The sequence below is a fragment of the Pan paniscus genome, chromosome 1 (genome assembly GCF_029289425.2).
Source record: "Pan paniscus chromosome 1, NHGRI_mPanPan1-v2.0_pri, whole genome shotgun sequence".
Classification (NCBI taxonomy): Eukaryota; Metazoa; Chordata; class Mammalia; order Primates; family Hominidae; genus Pan; species Pan paniscus.
In genome coordinates this window covers 48,379,957-48,398,222 of record NC_073249.2, presented here as the reverse complement: position 1 = coordinate 48,398,222, position 18,266 = coordinate 48,379,957, and the positions used below count along the sequence as shown (strand labels likewise).

Below are 18,266 nucleotides of genomic sequence, written 5' to 3'. Positions count from 1 at the left end.
CGCAGTAAACCAGATGTCGACACTCAGGGCTGGAGGCTCAAGGAGCTGAGACAGCCCACCAGGAGAGCCGAGGAAGCTCTCAGCCCATGAGGGGCCCTTGGCTTGTCAGGGGCTTGGGACCCCAGGTCCTGAGTCTTGCTCCTCGTTGTGCGGTGTCATGCTCGGCTGGCTGGGAGAACCAGCCTCCAGCCATCCCACAGGCTGCGGGAAGGGGAGGTACCCACACATCTGTGTGCTAACAGGTGTGGGCAAGGGGCGCTGCCCCCATGGTGCCCCTCCCAGAGCCAACGTCTGAAAAGCTCACCCCCAGCACAAGCTGAGGGAATCAAAGGACCCAGAGCACACCACCGGCACCCCCAAAAGGAGCAGCCTTCAGCATTTCCCCTGCCTTCCAGTCGTGGAGAACTCAGCCCCAGCCCAGCATCCCCTAGGCCTCCATGCTGCGCCCCTCCCTGCCCAGGTGAGGAGGGAGAAGAGAACAGGGCCTGCGACAAGCAACTGTGCACCCTCCCCAAGCCCCCAGCTCTAGCCGGCGCAGTCCAAGGCCTTGTGGCCACCCTGAGAGAGAGGAACCATGGGGGCAGGAACAGGTCTGGAGAAGGGGGCAGCAGGAAGGGGAGTGGAGGGGCCGCATGCTGAGGACACGGGTGTCAGGCGGGAGGGATGCAGCGAGAGACAGAGAAGAGAGGGTGCCGAGAGTGAGAGTGGGGAACCAAACACGAGAGACATTCTGTGTGTACCTCAGGACCTCCGACAAAGAGGAGTCGCTGTCATCAGACCTGGGGAGGGCAGAAAATTAGCTGGATTAGGGGGTGAGAGGAGACACACACAGAGGGACGCAGAAGCGGCAGCAGTGTGTGGGGTGGTCAGAGGGCAGGTTATTCTCTTCCAGGGGAGCAGAGACAGGCAGAGGAATGAGGGCCTCGGGAGAGCAGGGGAGGAGGTGGGTGGGCTGGTCTGGGAGCTGGGACTCTCCCCCAGGAGTGGGCTGCCAGGGTCTCTCGGCTGGCAGGGGAGGAGCGAGGAGGGGGCCACGGGGAGACGTGGGAGCACCAGCCCCACACATGGGGAGACGTTTCCGGGGCTGTTTGCTGGTTCCAAGCTCTCTGGCTGCCCCATCGCACAAGCTGGGGGCACCTGCCCCACCCCAGCAATGCTCATACCTGCCCAAGGCTGAAGGAAGCCATGCCTGATCCTACCCCTCCCTGGGAGCTGGCTTCTTCCAGCAATTCCTCAGGGGCTCACTTATTTACAAAGCCCACTATCCCTAGGGGGCCCACTGGGACAGTGTCTAGAAGTTGGCTGTGCACCATGCAGGCTCCAAGACCTGGACCATTGGACAAGACCAAGGCCTCCAGAAGACCATCAGGCTGGGATGGGCACAGTCCTGCCCCAATCCTACCAAAAAGGGGACCTGTTGATTGTAACAACATGGAGATGGGCTAGGAGTGATCCATGGCTCCCCCCACAGCAGCCTGAGCCAAGATAGGTTTGGGGAAGGAGGTGTCTGGAGTGCCAGGTCTGCAGGGCTCTGACTCCTGGGCTCAGCATTCATCAAGTAGTATTTTGACCCAGGAAGGGGCATTTCTGTGGAGAGGTGGGGAGGGTGGACGTCAGGCACTAGGTACAAGGACAAGTATTTTCTAGTGTGAGACTCCCCTGAAGGCCACAGCACTGTCACCCCTGGGGCAGGGAAGCCTTCAGGGAGCTAAGAGAGGAGCCCTCTTGAGGGCTGCAGAGAGCAAAACAGGACCAGGGTGGGCCCAGCAATGCTGGGGAGCCCAGAGCAGCACATGGAGGATAGGGTCCTCCCCTTTCCTGAGGCACAGCAGGCAGGGGCTGGAAGTCCCAGGCTCTGGGTGCAATTCTGCCACTTTCTAGGTGAACATCCCTGGCTCCCTCTTTGAGCCTCATTTCCTCTTATGTGAAATAGGGAAGACAATTCTCGTGGTTGTTTCATAGCCTAATGAAATCACATATATGAAAGCAGGTTGTAAAGCACAGGGAGAAAGCCTGAATGCAGGGGAGGCTGTGAACATAAACCACACCGTTAGGCAGTAGAGTCTTGCATCAGGAGCTGTGAATATAGGTGGACCTGAACCTGCCTGAGGAAGGCAATTTGGGGGTCTGGTCTCTTTCTGCTGGGAGAATGCACAGAGAGTGGAGTGGTTGAAGCTGAAGGAAGGGGCTTCAGAGCAGACTCAAAGCAGCAACAGAGGTGGATTAAAGGGCAGCTCTGGAGAGCCCTCAGGCACCGGCCCCATGCGACCAGCCCACCTGACTGCCCGGCCCCAATCCCTGTGGCCTCCTTCTTGCCCTCTCCTGAGGTCCTGGCATTCTCAGGGGAGGAGAAGGGCCCATGGTTAGTACAGGAAGGAGAGAAATGCCAGGAGAGGGCATCAGGGCCTCAGCTCTTGGAGGGGCTGGAACTTCAGGCTGGGGTTGGCTTGGCCACCTGAGCCCTCCTCCAGCAAGGACCATTCACAGGCTCCCCATTGCCACCTCAGTGCCCTCCCCCACTTGCCCTCCAGCCCCGCTTACTTGTCCAGCGCTGACCCCTGGCTCTGATTACTGGTGAGACGAGAGAAGACATTGCGGTCATTGCGGGGCCGAGTGGGAGGGGATGATGGGGGTGTGAATCCCACATCTGTGGACCTGGTGAGTCGGGACAGAGGGCAGCCTGTTAGTGACCACCCCTGCCCACAGGCCCCTACTTGGTGCTGGGCTTCCACCTTCTGCCTTGGCTGTGAGGCCCGCAGGACAGGGTCTGCTGTGCACTATTCTCAGAGCTCAACACCCAGTGAAACTCCTGGATGCTGTCTTTAAACATCAATCCTCATCATTCACAGATTCCATATTTGGGAATTCACCTATTTATTAAAATGTATTTGTGGCCAGGTGCAGTGGCTCACGTCTGTAATCTCAGTAAATTGAAAGGCCGAGGTGGGAGGATTGCTTGAACTTAGGAGTTTGAGACCAGCCTGGGCAACGTGGTGAGGCCTCAACTCTACAAAAAGTAAAAAAATTAGGCGGGCATGGTGGTGCATGCCTGTAGTCCCAGCTACTTGAGAGTCTAAGGTGGGAGGATCGCTTGAGCCTGGGAGGTGGAGATTGCAGTGAACCCTGATTGTGCCACTATACTCCAGCTTGGGTGATGGAGTAAGACCCTATCTCTAAAAAGAAAAAAATCCTCCTGCCTCCCACCAAGGCAGGTGGCAAGAGGCCATCTTGAGCCCCTGCTTTCCCACTATTTAGCTGTGTGCCACCAAACCTCTTAATTAAGTGCATGGACCAGAAAACCCTGAAAGTCATCCTTCGATCTACAGAAGCTCTGTGGGCCTGGCCCACATGTGGGTGACCAGCTGGGGACTTCCCTGCCATTCTGCATTGATCTCTTTTTTCCTTTGAATTTCTTTCTTCTTTCTTTTCCTTCCTTCCTTCCTTTTCCCTCCCCCCCTCCCCTCCCCTTCCCCCTCCCCTCCCCTTCCCCCTCCCCTCCCCTTCCCCCTCCCCTCCCCTCCCTTCCTTTCCCTTCCCTTCCCTTCCCTTTTTTTTTTTTCCTTTTCTTTTCTTTCTGAGACAGTGAGTCTCACACTGTCACCCAGGCTGGACTGCAATGGCGTGATCTCGGCCCACCGCAATCTCCACCTCCCAGGTTCATGCAATTCTCCTGCCTCAGCCTCCCAAGTAACTGGGATTACAGGTGCACACCACCACGCCCAGCCAATTTTTTTGTATTTCAGTAGAGACTGGGTTTCACTGTATTGCCCAGGCTGGTCTTGAACTCCTGAGCTCAGACAATCCACCTGCCTCAGCCTCCCAAAGTGCTAGGATTACTGGCGCCCGGCCTTTCCTTTAAATTTCTAATCTTCTCTCACACCATAAGGCCTTAAAAAGAACTGAAAGCTCCCCAGAACCTATGGTCATGAAAAGGGGCTGAAGCACATCAGTGCAATGACTAATCCAAGCCACTACAAAGCCACTTGTGTTGGGTGCACATCAGCAAACAGTTTCCAGCATCTGGCTCGGCTATGCAGTTTAAGGTGCGTTACAGAAATTACATTTCTTTTTTTTTTTTTGAGACAGAGTCTCTCTCTGTTACCCAGGCTGCAGCGTAGTGGCATGATCTCAGCTCACTGCAATCTCTGCCTCCCAGGTTCGAACCATTCTAATGCCTCAGCCTCCCGAGTAGCTGGGAATACAGGCATGTGCCACTATGCCTGGCTAATTTTTATATTTTTAGTAGAGATGATGTTTCACCATATTGGCCAGGCTGGTCTCAAACTCCTGGGCTCAAGTGATCTGGCCATCTCAGCCTCCCAAAGTGCTGGGATTACAGGTGTGAGCCATCACGCCTGGCCCATTTCTTCAGTCCACACCTGACAGGGTGGGGAAGGGACCATTGGGTGAACCTGAATGGCTCAGTCAAGCCGGCCCAGGTTACACTGTGTACAAGATGATCAACAGAGCAGAACATCATAGCCACTCATGTAACCAAGAACTAGACTGGTGGTGACTCTGGAGCAGATTCTAGAACATGATCTCACCTAATGGGCTGCCCTCGGTCGTAGGACTTCCTTCTCGTCAGCGGGGACGTCTCTGTGGCTCGAGATTGCCTAGGGCTACAACAGAAGAGTCCAGTGAGGCCCAGACCCAACTCCACCTCCACCCCAACCCACATTCCTGCTCCCATCCTTACAAAGTGCTGCCCCGGGTAGGCAGACTGACGGTGCGCGAGACCCTGTCCCGGTAATAGGGGTCTCGGACAGAGAAGCCCACTCCGTCCTCTTTGATCTCAACGAGGGAGGCCAGGGACTTGGTGATGTTCTTGGTGGAGATATCCAGTGGGGGGCCCAGGCACTCGGCCGACACAGCTTTCATTTGGGCAGACAGTTTGGGCTCGCTCTGGGAAAAGAAGAACAGGGTGGATCAACTTGCCCAAATTGCATGGCACATAAAGGGGAGCCAGGGGAAATTCTATTTTTTTTTTTTTTTTTTGAGACAGTGGTGCAAACATGGCTCACTGCAGCCTCAACTTCCTAGGCTCATGCGATCCCCTCACCTCGGCCTCCTCGAGCAGCTGAGACTACAGGCACGTGCCACCATAGCCGGATCATTAAAAATTTTTTTTTCTGTAGAGATAGGGTCTCGCCATGTTGTCCAGGCTGGTCTTGAACTCCTGGGCTCACAAAATCCTCTTGCCTCAGACTCCCAAAGTGCTGGGATTACAGGCATGAGCCACCACACCCAGCCCGCCCGGAAATTCTAACAAGAGAAATGATGCCGTCTTGGCCTAAGGTAGAGGACCTGATGGAAGGACCCAGACAGACATCACCTGTGCTCCACAGCTAAACTCCCGGGTTTCTGGAGAATCCAGAGCAACTGAAATGGTTTCACGGCCCTTAGTTGGACTATGTAAACACAGAATGCCCAGCCTGACTTCTTTGCTGGTCACCAGCTAATCAGTTTACCTCAAAACTATGCATAATTTGCTATTCCCAGTCTGAAGCTTTTTCCCTCCTTGTCTCCTTAATAAACCCTGCATCTTGCTTCAGTCTAATGAAACTGATCCCTCATTATTAGGTAAACTTCCTTATTTTTGACTCCCATATGGTTGAATTGACTGTGTGCACGTAAGATAACCAGACATTTAGAGGTAGGTTTTGACTTAGAGTGTGAGGCAGAATCATGGGTGGGGGAAAGGGGATATTTTTGAAAGCAGGGCCCCTGGTTATGGTGCTGTTGCTAGCAGGGTGGCAACAGAGGCTAGCGGTGGCTCCAGCCACTTCTCCCACCTTCCACCCACCTCAGAAGGAATGGGCTGTAACAGGTTACATATCTGGACAACCCCCAATTCCAGACTAAATTTTCTTGGCACCTCCCTCCCAGCTGGGGACAACATTGTGTTGTGGCTGAGGGTGGAGCAGAGCCACAGTAAGCGGTGAACAGGCTGTGTGGAGGCTGGCCCTGCTGCACCCACTGCCTGACTTCCGGCGGGGCTCACCTTGAACTTGAAATCGTCATGGCTGGTGGAGCCTTTCATGGTGAATGACTGGGAGAAGCTGAGGAAGAAGCAGAGAGAGTTCAGGATCCTGAGGAGCCCCCAAATTCAGGCTCAGCCCTGGGACCTATGGCAACTCCTCCCACCAGCCCCAGGTACATGCTGTGAGCCAGCCTCTCACTCCCAGCTTGCAAACTCACCTGCCCTCAGAGAACTCTGAGATCTCCTCATCTGTGCTGGCGTAGCCATTCTCTGTGGGAGGGCAGGAGGGAGGGAAAGGGGTTGAGAAGCCCTGTCCAAGTGTTGGGGGAGGGATGATGGTCTCCCTCCTATATCTCACCCACTGGAATCAGACCAGGGCTCCTGGTGGGGGTTAGGGGTGGTTCTGGGGAAGTGAGGGCCTTGTGGGGGTCTGAGCCCAAGAGCACTGGAATGCCAAGGAGCTGGCAGCTTCCAACCGCCCCTACCCGTACCCTGCTGCACATTGTAGATGAGGGCCTGCAGCTCGGGGTGAGCTTCAGCCTTCTCACGCAGGGCGTCCAGGAGCAGATGGTTCTGGGAGGAGCCTGCCATATCCGTCTGCCTCAGTCGGCCCTCCAACAGCCGGATCTGGGCTTCCTTTTGTGCCACTTGCAGCCCCTGGGGGCAGGGAACAAAGCCTGGAGTTACCCCTCCTGGGGGTTGGGAGTCCCCCATATCACACAACCTGCACCCCTCAAGACACCTTGGAGTGCTCTCTTCCAGCTCCCAACATCACCCTTGTACCTGGCACAGACCTGAGAGCACTGCCAGCCCCCTTAGCTCCCACATACACACATTAAGTGAAGGTCACCTTAGGACATACCCTATTATGGGCTAGGTTATGTCCCCCCAAAACTCATATTCATCTACAGCCAAGGAGAGAGGCCCCAGAAGAAACCAGCCCTGCCAACACCTTGACCTTGGACTTCCTGCCCTCTCTTGTTTGAGGCTCCCAGACTGGTACTTGGTTATGGCAGCCCTAGCAAACTCATAAAGTCCCCAGACACAAAGCGGAGCTGAGAGGAGCTCAGTGGGGCCCAGAGGAGGGGTCAGGCAGCAGAGTCTCCTGCCTCCTTCCAGAGTTACACAGATGCACACCATGTAGGGTCTGTCCTCAGAGACCACAGGCCCCAGGAGGGAAGGAGGCACATCCTCTGCTTAGCTCTCTGTCAAGGAGAGAGAAGAGGAGCCCAAGAAATGTCGAGGGACACCTGATGTTCTGGTGTAAACCCTCCTGGGTGGAATGTGGTCTGTCTGTAGTTCCCCTACCCCCACATACACACTCTTCTCCCTCCACCTCCAACAGACTCAAGCCTAGCACTGCTTTGGATAGGCTTGGGCCAGACACCCAGAGTCAACTTTAACAGAGGCCCTGTTGTGTACCAGGTGCCAGGCCACATCCCTTACACACAGCATCTCGTTAAAGCCACGCAACAAGCTACAAGCTTGGTATGGTCGTCCTCTCAGCTTTACAGCTGTGGCATGGGAGGTGCAGAGGTTAGGCGGCTTGTCCTAGCCTGTGAGTGACGCAGGTGAGGAGGCGCCAGGCCCCTGGGCTTCACACTAGGGTATATCACAGAGGCATCTGTGCCCATAGAGCCCCCTGCCCAGGTACGCTCCCAGCTTACCTTGTCAATGGATGCCTTGAGGAAGTTGTCTAGCAGGAGGCGGGCTTCAGCCAGGGAGCAGGAGCTGATGACCACGGATGTATCTGTGGAGTCCAGCTCCTCCTAGGACCGGGAGGCAGAGAGCCCCGTCACCTGGGGCTACCCCTGCCACCCATCTCTCCCGCCTCCGCCCCAGCAGGCCCAGCCCTGCGGATACCTTGGTCTCCTCCAGCTGCACGATGGTGGCCTGGCAGTCGGTGATGCTGTCATTGATGTAGTCAATGTTGGCTGCCAGCACCTCGATCTCCTCGGCCAGCTCCTGCAGCCCCTTCTCTTCCTCGGGGCTCTCAGCCTGCAGCCGCTCCCGCTTCCTCCGTAGTGCCTCCTGCAGGAGGAACAGCTCCTCCCTTTTCTGGGGTTAGAGGGGAGGGTGGTGATTGTGATGAAGGAGAGGCCTCAGGTAGCTGCCCAGCCCTGCCCATAGCTTCCACCACAGGCTGGCCTGTGAGGTCCCCCCAGCACCTCTGGATTCCAGAGCAGGCAAAAGGAGCAGAGGGAGGTGGGGCAGGGAAAGGTCTGAAGAGCCAGAGAAGTTGGAGGTGTCAGAGGACAGGCAGAGGGGTGGGATGGAAGAGAAGGGGGAGGCAGGGCTCACCTTGATGAGCCGCTCCATGTCAGCCTCCAGGTTGACAATGGTCATTCTCTGCATGACGATGTCAATGATCCGTCGCTCCAGGGACTGCCACTTGAGCCTTGCCGCCTTACTGAAGCTCTGGCTGGCCCCCTTCTTCTGGAACTTCTTTCTGGGAGACATAGGCAAAGGGGATTGGATGGGACTCCTTTTAACCTCTGCAGCTCCACTGAGCCCCCATCTGGAGCTGACAGCCACGGGGACCCGGAGCACTCCCCAGAGCTTCCCTCTTCCTCACCCTGGCCCTGCCCCATATTCCCACCCCCTCTGCCTGCACAGGCCAGGGGACTGCCAGTCCACCTTACCGGGCAGGACGGGTGCCATTGACAGTGGGCGCAGGATGGTCCCCCAAGAAGTGGTTGATTTTGCGGTTCCACTGGCGCACGATGCTGGAGACAGAGCGGGCCCCTGATTCAGCCTCAGATGAGGTAGTGCTGGCCGACACCTCAGCCCCAGAGTCCAGCATGGGTGGCTTTAGTCCTGCACGCCCTGCCACCCGCTCAGACATGGGCTTGGCCAGGCGCCTCAGTGCAGAAACCTGGGGCAGCAGGGAGAAAAGAGGGAGCCGGTGAGCAGGGTGGCCTGGAGCCACACAGAAGGGCCCAGGTTGGGGTGCCGGGCAGCAGGAACACAGAGGCTGCTCTGTGCTGGCCTGGGCTTGGGCTGCAAAAGGGCCAAGGGGTCTCTGTTTGATGTGACATGCACACAAAAGAGGCTGCCACCTTCTTTTTTTTAACGCACAGCTCAGGCATTTGGGAACTGGCCTGCAGTCTGCCCTGCAGCCTGAGCTCTTGTTGAGAAAGGCCCTTCTAATAGGTTGGACACAATTTGGACACCAACTATGCTTGCTGAATGGAAGGAGGGAGAGCCAGGGCCACAGGCAGGGCTTGCTTCCCCTCCCTGCCGGCTCTGGCAGAACTGGGAAATACCGCCTTTATTCCACCGCCAGGAAGTTGGAGGCCCAAAAGAGAAGGCAAGCAATGCACACATGCACGCACACATGTGCAGCAGGGCCAGGGCCTCGCCAGCCCCTCGAGTGAGCTCACCTCCTGGGTCTTCCTCCTCAGGACCATCTCCTGCTGCCGCTTCTGGGACTCCAGAGCTCGGATCTGAAACTGTGGGAGACAGAAGAGGGCTGGGCTCCACACTCAGGCACCTTAGCCCTCTCTGTCTGTGCACAGGCTGGCTAGCCCTGTAGTTGAAAGCCTGGGCTTCAGGGTGATTCTCATGCAGCCAAACTCTTGATAAAGTGGGACCCAGAGTTGAGCTCCCCTCCCCAGAGGTTGCAGTGAAAACTGCTTTCTCCACAAGGACAATTTCCTTAGCCTCTTCTTCCCTCCAGTGAGGAGGAATCCTGGAGCGGAGGGCTCAGCCCTACTGGGGCTTCTCTGCAGGGCCTGAAGCTGCACATTTCCAGCTTGCTGGTCACCTTGGGCAAGTTCCTTCCCCTCTCCAGGGCTCAAGTCCCTCCTCTTAACATGTGGGGGCTGGACCAGAAGCCACAGGGTCTCATCTTGCTCTGACAGGCTGTACTGTCCTCCAAGCATGACCATTACCACTTAGGACAGTGGAGACTGAGGCCCGCTTGGTCAGGAGGGGCAGCCAGGTGCACCAGGAGGCTGGGAGTGCTAGGGCCAAAGGCTCCTGGGAGGCTCAAGGGCCACCCCTCACCTCCTGTCGCCGCTGCTCCTTCTTGAGCTGTGCGATCTCCCGGTTCCTCTTGGTCTCCACTAGCCGCCGCCGCTGTTGCTCCTCACGCATCTGCTTCATCAGGGCCACCTGGGATGGGCAGAGATGATGGTGGTGAGACAGGGCTGGGAGGCAGGTGGCCCACACTCTCCAGGGAGGGGCCAGCTCTGAGGGCATGGGGCAGGGATAGTGGCTAGCCAGGCAACACTGGCTCAGGGCCTGGGGGTCTGAAGTGAGGGGTTCTACCTCCCACTCCTCCATAGGAGCTTAAGCCACCTGGGCAAGCTGCCAAAAGGAGTGGCCTCACAGCCAGCCCAGCAGTGCAGGTGCCCCACTCTGCAGGGCCCAACTGTGGCCCTTGCTGCTTGGAATGCCACAGACCCTGGTGGCCCTCACCCACAGCCACTGTCCTGTGTCTGGCCATTCCAGAAACAGTCTGGGTTGCTGGAGGCAGCTAATCCTCTCCCCTGCTGAAGGCTGAGCTGCAGACAGGGCTGAGGTGAAGATCAGGGCCCTCATGGCCAGGCTCACAGTGACAGCAATAAAAACCACCATTATTTACTGAGATCCAGCTGTATGCCAGGCACCCTCCTCATGACAATCATGAGAGAGGCATTATCGTTCCTGTTTTACAAACAAGGAAATGAGCCTCAGAGAGACAAAAGGACTTAAAGTCATAAAACTAGTAATGGATGGCCATATTCCGAAAACAAATCATCGCCTCCCAGTCAGCTCTTCCTGCAGCCCCAGGGATGGCTCCATGGTAGGTCAGCAAAGCTAAGGACCAAGCACAGAGAACCTGGACCCCAGAGTTGTTGGAAATGTAGCCAAAGGCACAGAAAGCACCATTAGTGCGGCCGGAGGCGACCCAATGTGCTGGGAAGCCACTGACCTGGGGCCCTGCGGCATCTGCCTCCCTATTCCTGGTGCCCAGAACATAGAAGTGTAATGTACACAGGGCTTTGGACACCTTCCAAGTGACAGGGGCATAAGGAACACATGACAGTTGATCCTTCCTCTGCCACTGAAGCCTCGAACATCACCAGGAATGTCATCAATCTGCCCTGCCCTCAAAACAGTCAAGAAAGGAAACAGGCCGAGCGCAGTGGCTCACACCTGTAATCCCAGCACTGGCACTTTGGAGGCTAAGGTGGAAGGAATGCTTGATTCTAGGAGTTCAAGATCAGCCTGGGCAACATAGTGAGACTCTGTCTCCAACAAAAGTAATACAAAAACTAGCCCGGTTTGGTGGTGTGTGCCCATAGTCCCACCTACTCAGGAGGCTGAGGTAGGAGGATTACTTAAGCCCAGGAGGTTGAGGCTGCAATGAGCTGTGTTAGCGCCACTGCACTCCAGCCAGGGCAACAGAGCAAGACTCTGCCTTTAAAACAAAACAAAACAAAAAAAAAAAAAAAGAAAGAAAAAGGAAATGGCATGAGGGAGTGGGCTAATGGCCAGCAGGGTCAGCTTCTTTCTGGGAGGGTGGGAGGGCAGGCAGGCTCTGTTGGGGTGAATCTGCAGAGAAGAGGAGGGATTGCTTGCTGCTGGGGCTTTGGGGTCTAGAATGAGTGTTCTCCCAAAGGACTGGAAGAACAAGTCAGACCCTTGGCTAAAAGTGGACCTGAAAACTCCAGCATCCCAGGAGCTGTGTGCAAACCCAAGGTGTCAGGTGTCTTCTGGGGTCAGGGGCTTAAGGCTTCCTGGGGAGGTGCTATGTCTTCCTGGTCAAAGACTCATCCACCCGACTTTGCATGTGTAGCCAAGCACCATGGTGGCTACCACAGAGGCAAAGGTCTCAGAACAGGTGAGCACATTCCAGGCACATGACAAGCGGAAACATGCCATGGTACCCGAGACCAGCATCACTTCGCAGGTTTAAGGTAGAAGGCATTGTGGCCTCTCCCTGGGAGACCCTGTGGCTGCAGGCCCCACCCCAGTTCCATTCTGTGAATCGCTGGGGCCCTGTAGCTGAACAGCCATGGGAGGATTCTGAGGCACTGGCTCTCACAGTGTCTGATTTGAATCCTCGGCTGCTGCACCTTCTGTCCCTCCAACAGAAAACCTAGGCCCCTCCTGGGATGACCCAAGGGTGTTCCTCTCTGCTTCTAGCTCTGGGTTCATAAGAACACTGTCAATGTGGACAGAGCCGGGCACGTGGCTGAAGGAGCTCAGCAATCCGGAGACTGAAACACAGGTCTACACATGAGCCTTCTGTCAGATGCATCTTGACGTTACATTCTTTGCCAGGCTTCAGAGCCATACAAGGATCTTCCCTCATGAGGCTCTCCAGGGCCTCCGCAGCTGAGATGTGAGCTGGCCAGGACACGATGGGGTACCCTGCAATGGCATCAGCTGGGAACTCCCAGGGAGACAGAGTGGGGACGCACATAAGCGTACCCCAGAAGCTGCAACAGCATGTGCAGGCCCCTGTTGGGAGTGCTGCTCCACCCCAGAGATAATGAAGGCCCACCAGCCCCTCCCTCTAAACCATCAGCGGGTGCAGGGGCCCTTGGGTGATCTGGGTACTTGAGTCCACACTTGAGTCTCAACACCCCACAGGGTGAACGCACCGAAGGAGATGGTGCAAACAGGGCTCCTTGGGGCCAGCCCAGGCCAAACAGGTCTGAGCACAGCAAGGCAGGGACTTCTCCACTCTAGTCAGGTTGATGAAGCCTCCGGACCTGCAGCCCAGGCTTGGGCACAGAGCCTGCCCAGGTGAGGTGGCTGGGCCTCAATGACAGCTATGGGTCCACCACCTCTTCTCAGAATCTACATCAGCCACCACTGCATTGCCTCTCTCCTCTGCACACTGAGTCGGCTGTGAGCGTGTAGCTACCGATGGCTGCTAGATGCCCCATCAGCCCCAAGCACTGGGGAGCTCCCCTTTCCTATGTCTCTGTCCCCAAGGCCAGCCCTTCACAGCTTGCTGGGGCTGCCACCAGTGCCCAGGGCCTAGCCCAGGGCTGTGGGGATCTGGGCTCCACTGAGGGCTGAGGATCAGAGCAGGCAGGAATGTAGGACTTGGAAGGTCCAAGGGGAGGGAGGACTGAAAGGGAGCATGGATCTGCTGAGCCCCAGGCAGGAGCCAGAACACACCAGACACTGGAAACACAAGACTTGAGCCCTGAAGTCAGAAGCACAGGGGCAGGCCCCAGGCCCCAGAGACTAGAGCACTCTGAGTGGTGGCAAAGTAGAAAAGGGAGGCATTGTGCCACCCGGAACACACAGTGGCTTGGGAGCCAGAGAACTCAGTTCAAATCCCAGTGCTACCTCTTGGAAGCTGGAATTAACTTCTCTGAGCCTCACTTTCTCATACATAAAAGAATAATAATAGACTTCTTTCAAGAGGTTCTTCTAAGGACTGAATGTGATCATGCGTGTGAGATGACTAGCCTGGAGCCTGGCCATAGTAAATGTTCAAGTGATGGTAACTGTTACTATTATCACTCAGGGCCAGGTTGCACCAAATGAGAGGCCTCACGTGCGCTTTGCGCAGACCCGAAGCGAGTGTGCTGCAGCCTCCCCAACAGGAAGCAGCACCAAGTGGGGTCCCCTGAAATCCTCACCTGCCCTGAACACAACCCCTGTGCACCCCAGCATCCCCGCACACTGGCCCCACTACTGGGCAGGTTGTTTCACCTTGGACGATGCACTCAGCTAAGAGGACCGTGTCAAGGGCCAAGACAGGGTCAAACTAGGTAATGCTGTGTGTTGAGAAGAGAATCCACACTTGACAGCAATGATTATTTTTACCATGGTGAGTGGATTCTAAGAAGATGTCACAGGCACTCCAGGCCCCACTCCTCACACCCTCGGCCCCTACCTTAGCCTTCTTCATCTCAGCCACCTCGGCCTGTAGCTTCTTCAGCTCCCTCTCATAGCGCGACTGGTTCTTAAGCAGCCGGGCGTGCTCTTTCTGGGCGGCCTGCAGCTTCTGCAGGTCCCGGTTCATCTCCCGCAGCCTCTTCTCATAGTCTGCCTTGATCTTGTTGGCCTTCTCCTCAGTATAGCACTCCATGGTGCCTGAGAGCAAGGAGACACAGCTGTCGGTGCTGGGTCCCTAAGGGCTCCCACTAAATACAGGGTCATCAAGGGGGAACGCAGGAACCCTCTGTTCCAGTCTCATTGTATGACCTTGGGCAAGTCACACCCCTCTCTGAGCCTGTTTCATCATTTGAATGAGGGGGTCAGACTAGTTGATGCCCAAGGCCCCTTCCTGCTCTGACATCCTATTGAAATGGGCAGGGGTGTTTTCATCTTAAGATCTCTGAACCCCTGGTCCCCAACTTCCCACGAGGGTCCTGTAACTCACTCATGCTGGCTGGGTTCTGACCCATGATCCAGTGTTGGAGGAAAGAGCTGGGGCCCGTGGGAAGGGGAAGAGTTTGCAAGAGAAGACAGAATGGTGTGGGCCAGGGCAGAAGGAATAAGCTGATTCTCCACTCTTGGCCTCTCCTACCAGAACTACCAACAGACATCTCCAACTTAACAGGTACAAAACCCAACTCCTCATTTCTACCCCTCTCCCATCTCAGTACACAGCATCACGCTCCTTCCAGAAGCTCACACCCTGAGGCATCCTTGGCTCCCCTCTCCCTCACATCTACCTCCCAGCAAGCAATCAACAAAGCCTTCTGGCTCAACCTGAAAAACATATCCAGAATCTGACTTCTCACCACCTCCTAAGCCACCTCTCCTGGGATCTTTAGAACAGTTTCCTAAGTGGTCTCCAGCTTCTACTTTCACTCCCCCATGCAGCAGCCAGAGTAGTCTTTTAAAAATGCTTTTAAATTTGGTATCACGTAGCTCTCTTGAAACTCCACACATCCCGTCTCCCTCAGAGTATAAGGCAATGTCCTTACAATGACATTTTTTCTCCGACCTGTCCCCTCTCACTGTGCTCTAACCATCCTGGTCCCCTTATCGTTCTGCCAAAATGCCAGGCACATGGCAGCCTTATGGCCTTGGCATCTCCTGTTCCCTCTGTCTGGGACGCTCTTCCCCTGGTTGGTGCTGCTCTAGCACTATCAACTCCTTCAAGTCTTTGCTCAGTGAAGTCTTCACGACCATCCTTTAAAAAACTCCAATTCGGCCAGGCACGGTGGCTCACGCCTGTAATCCCAGCACTTTGGGAGGCCAAGGAAGGCGGATCACAAGGTCAGGAGTTCAAGACCAGCCTGGCCAATATAGTGAAACCCTGTTTCTACTAAAAATACAAAAATTAGCCGGGCGTGGTGGCGGGCGCTTGTAGTCCCAGCTACTCAGGAGGCTGAGGCAGGAGAATCGATTGAACCGGGAGGCAGAGGTTGCAGTTAGCCGAGATCACGCCACTGCACTCCAGCCTGGGCAACAGGGAGAGATTTTTGATTTGTTTTGTCTCAAAACAAAACAAAACAAAACTCCAACTCACTCTTCAGTAGTTCCTGTTCCCCTTCCTGGCTATACTTATCACCATTTGACACACTATAGATTCTGCTCTTTCGTTTATGTTTGTCTTTCCCCACTAGAATGTATGCTGCACGAGAGCAGGGATTCTGTCCACTCCAATATCTCTAGCACTAGAACAATGTCTGCTCTGTAAGACATATTCAACATGTGTTTGCTGAATAAGTAAATCAATGAATGAATAAAAAATGGAATGAATGGGCTGAAGAGCAGCATAATGAAGATAGAATGTAAGAACGGTTACAAACAGGTCCAAAGAAAAGACCCAAGGAACTGAGTGAAGGAGGAAAGGCTGGGAGTGTCATGTTCGCGTGCCTAGGTATATAAAGAATTCTAATACATGACGTGACAGCAAAGAAAAAAAATCAATTTACAATGTTTCATAGGAACTAGGGTTAGACGTAAGAACCTTTAACTGTGGGTCAAAGGACCACAGTCAAAGGTTGGGAAGTCCCTTGCCTAGAAGGCCAGGATAACCCCAACACACCAGCTGCTTTTGACAGAGGAGGGGCTCAGGGAAAAGGGAGGGTCCGGATGGGGTGGGGGGGCATGGCGGTGGCCTCACTGAGGTTCTGCAGCACACGGTCGCGCTCCAGCTGTGTGTCTCGGATCTTGTTCTGCAGCAGAATCAGCTTTTCCTCATACTGGTGCTTGAGCGTCTGCAACCGCCGCTGGCTGTTCTCCAGCTCGTCGATCAGCTTCTGCTTGATTTCGATCTCACAAGTCAGGTCGGCCAGGTCCGCCTGGAAGTTCACCTCTACGGGGGCACAGTCAGGCTCAGCCCAGCGTTAGGGCGAGGGGCAAATTGGGGAGCAGATGTGCCAGTGCTGGGGAGCTGGGACCCTCCTTTGGTCAGCCATGACCAATCAGTGACCAGAGACTGGGCAAAATGATAAATCCTAATGCAGGTAGAATGTGGCCAGAAGGAGGAACACATTTAAAGAGCAGTTCCAGAAAGGCAAGGTAGGGCTCAGGAGCTGGCAGGGGGGATCTACACGTCCTTCCCAGCCATTCCTGAGGCCAGCATCCACCTGTTCCAGATGACATGGGACCAGCTTCAGTGGAGGAGGGTGAGATGGCTGACAGCAACTTACAGGGCTAGGGCCAGGGCTGGCAGCAGGCAGGGCTGAAGGGGCAGGCATCTCCATTTAGAGGAGAGGGCTTTGGCACCAGTCAGGCCTACATTCATGTTTGCTCTGCATGGACCACACTGGGGAAGGTCACTAAACCCCTGTGAGCTTGTTCCTCTCGGGTGATATAGGGAAGCTCACCACCCCTATGCATACAGTTGCAGTGAAGACTGAAAGAACCTAGCCGCTCAAAGGGTTAAGGTAAGCACAGTGCCTGGCACCTAATGAACGACCAGGAAGTGTTTGCCATCATTCTCATCATGACTGCCTGTTGTCATTGGTTTCACGTCTGGGAGTGCTGGGGCCTGGACACCATTATCTTTGAGCAGGGCCCGACCCCACACTTGGGCACTGGCAGCCAGGCATTGCATCCCCCACAGCCCACAGCTCAGGCCCACGCACCCTTCTCCTCGGGGTCTGAGTCTGAGTCCACCAGGCTCTCTTCACTGCCCGAGTCCTCATCTTCATCCTCGCGCCCTTCCTCCTCCTCACAGCCACTCTCGTCTCGCTCTTCCTCCTCCTGGGCACCAGGCACCATTGGGGTGGGCCTGGCCTCAGAGAGGGGAGCCCAGAAGCAGAGGTGCATCCCGACACAATGCCTCAGGTGTGTCAGGAGGGTGGGGACTGGGGCAGGCCACAGCTGAGCCCCCCTGCCCACCCCCTACTCCTGGAAGAGTGCCGCCTCCCCCAACACCACCGCAGAACCCCTCTAGGAGGGCCTCCCCACCTGCATCATCCGTTTGGGATGAGGTGGGGTCCTAGGGGATGGAGATCACCATGGTAACCAGTCAGAGATATAAGGAAGTACAAGGATCAACTGGATGCAGACCCAACCGCCTCCTTCACTCCATACAAGGATGCGGATGGGGCCCCCCCCAACCCCAGCAGGGACACAAGGCATGCATGTGGTGAGGTGGGGTGGCCCGTGCTCCTCACCTCCTCCGCCTCGTTCTCATCCGTCTCCTCGCTGTTCTCCTGTTGGAGTTTTGCCCTCTTTTTGAAGGCTTCCTTCTCGGGGCTGCTCAGGGAGGACAGGGAGGCTGGATTAGGAAGGCTGCCCCTGCCTTGAGCACATGGGCAGGACGGCGGCAGCGGCAGAAAAGGAAGGCTCTCACCAGAGGCCGGGGAGAGCACTGGCTCCTACTCTGCAGAGAACCCCACTGCTCTTCCCTAGGGCCAACCAGAGCTGACCTTGGCTCAGCTCAGTCCTTCCTCTCCTTGGGGGAAAGCAGATGGCATGGGAGAACGTGGGGGAGGGAGGTTGCCCAAAAGGCTGAGCAAATCTGCGCCATGAATTCCCAAGCAATACTGAGGCAGCCCCTGGGGCTGGGGGCGTGGAGGTTCCCTCCTAAACACTGGTGGGCAGCAGTCCTCCTTGGGGACGGGCAGGGTCCACTGGGGCGGTCTGAGGGCTCTCAGGGGCGGAGACGACACTCCACTCACCTCTTCCTCCGCTGCCTGACCTCCTTCTTCTTTAGCCGCTCCAGGTCCTGCTTGGCCCTGCGGATCACCTCCGAGGCATCCTCCATGGAGCTGGCAGGGCTGCCCCCGAAGGCCGGGGCGGCTGGAGAAGCACCCAGGGAGTAGGGGCTCCTAGCCGAGGCCCGTGAGAGGCTGCGGCGCAGGGACTCGTTCATGGCTTCACTCTCTAGAAGCTTAGTCCTGCACAGGAAGAACGAGTG

The 18,266-nt window shown here is 55.9% G+C and overlaps 1 protein-coding gene across 7 annotated transcripts in view; it reads right to left on the bottom strand.

The window, feature by feature from the left end:
- KIF21B (kinesin family member 21B) overlaps positions 1-18,266 on the bottom strand; it is a 54,120-nt gene that overhangs the window by 12,895 nt on the left and 22,959 nt on the right. For 5 of the 7 annotated variants that reach the window (XR_004667464.3, XR_004667463.3, XM_003823048.5 and 2 more), the window contains 18 exons: positions 18,028-18,246; positions 17,521-17,602; positions 16,987-17,104; positions 16,020-16,211; positions 13,833-14,032; positions 9,992-10,099; positions 9,367-9,435; positions 8,626-8,858; positions 8,285-8,432; positions 7,847-8,041; positions 7,651-7,752; positions 6,475-6,640; positions 6,202-6,253; positions 6,005-6,062; positions 4,700-4,905; positions 4,548-4,622; positions 2,542-2,655; positions 741-779 (listed from right to left, as the gene is read on the bottom strand). Coding sequence is in view for 5 of the 7 variants with exons in the window: in XM_003823048.5 (XP_003823096.1) it covers positions 741-779; positions 2,542-2,655; positions 4,548-4,622; positions 4,700-4,905; positions 6,005-6,062; positions 6,202-6,253; positions 6,475-6,640; positions 7,651-7,752; positions 7,847-8,041; positions 8,285-8,432; positions 8,626-8,858; positions 9,367-9,435; positions 9,992-10,099; positions 13,833-14,032; positions 16,020-16,211; positions 16,987-17,104; positions 17,521-17,602; positions 18,028-18,246 (2,376 nt within the window). In the remaining 2 variants the exon portion in view is untranslated. The remainder of the gene's footprint in view (positions 1-740; positions 780-2,541; positions 2,656-4,547; positions 4,623-4,699; positions 4,906-6,004; positions 6,063-6,201; positions 6,254-6,474; positions 6,641-7,650; positions 7,753-7,846; positions 8,042-8,284; positions 8,433-8,625; positions 8,859-9,366; positions 9,436-9,991; positions 10,100-13,832; positions 14,033-16,019; positions 16,212-16,986; positions 17,105-17,520; positions 17,603-18,027; positions 18,247-18,266) is intronic. The other 2 variants (XM_003823049.5, XM_003823051.5) reach the window with 1 other exon arrangement.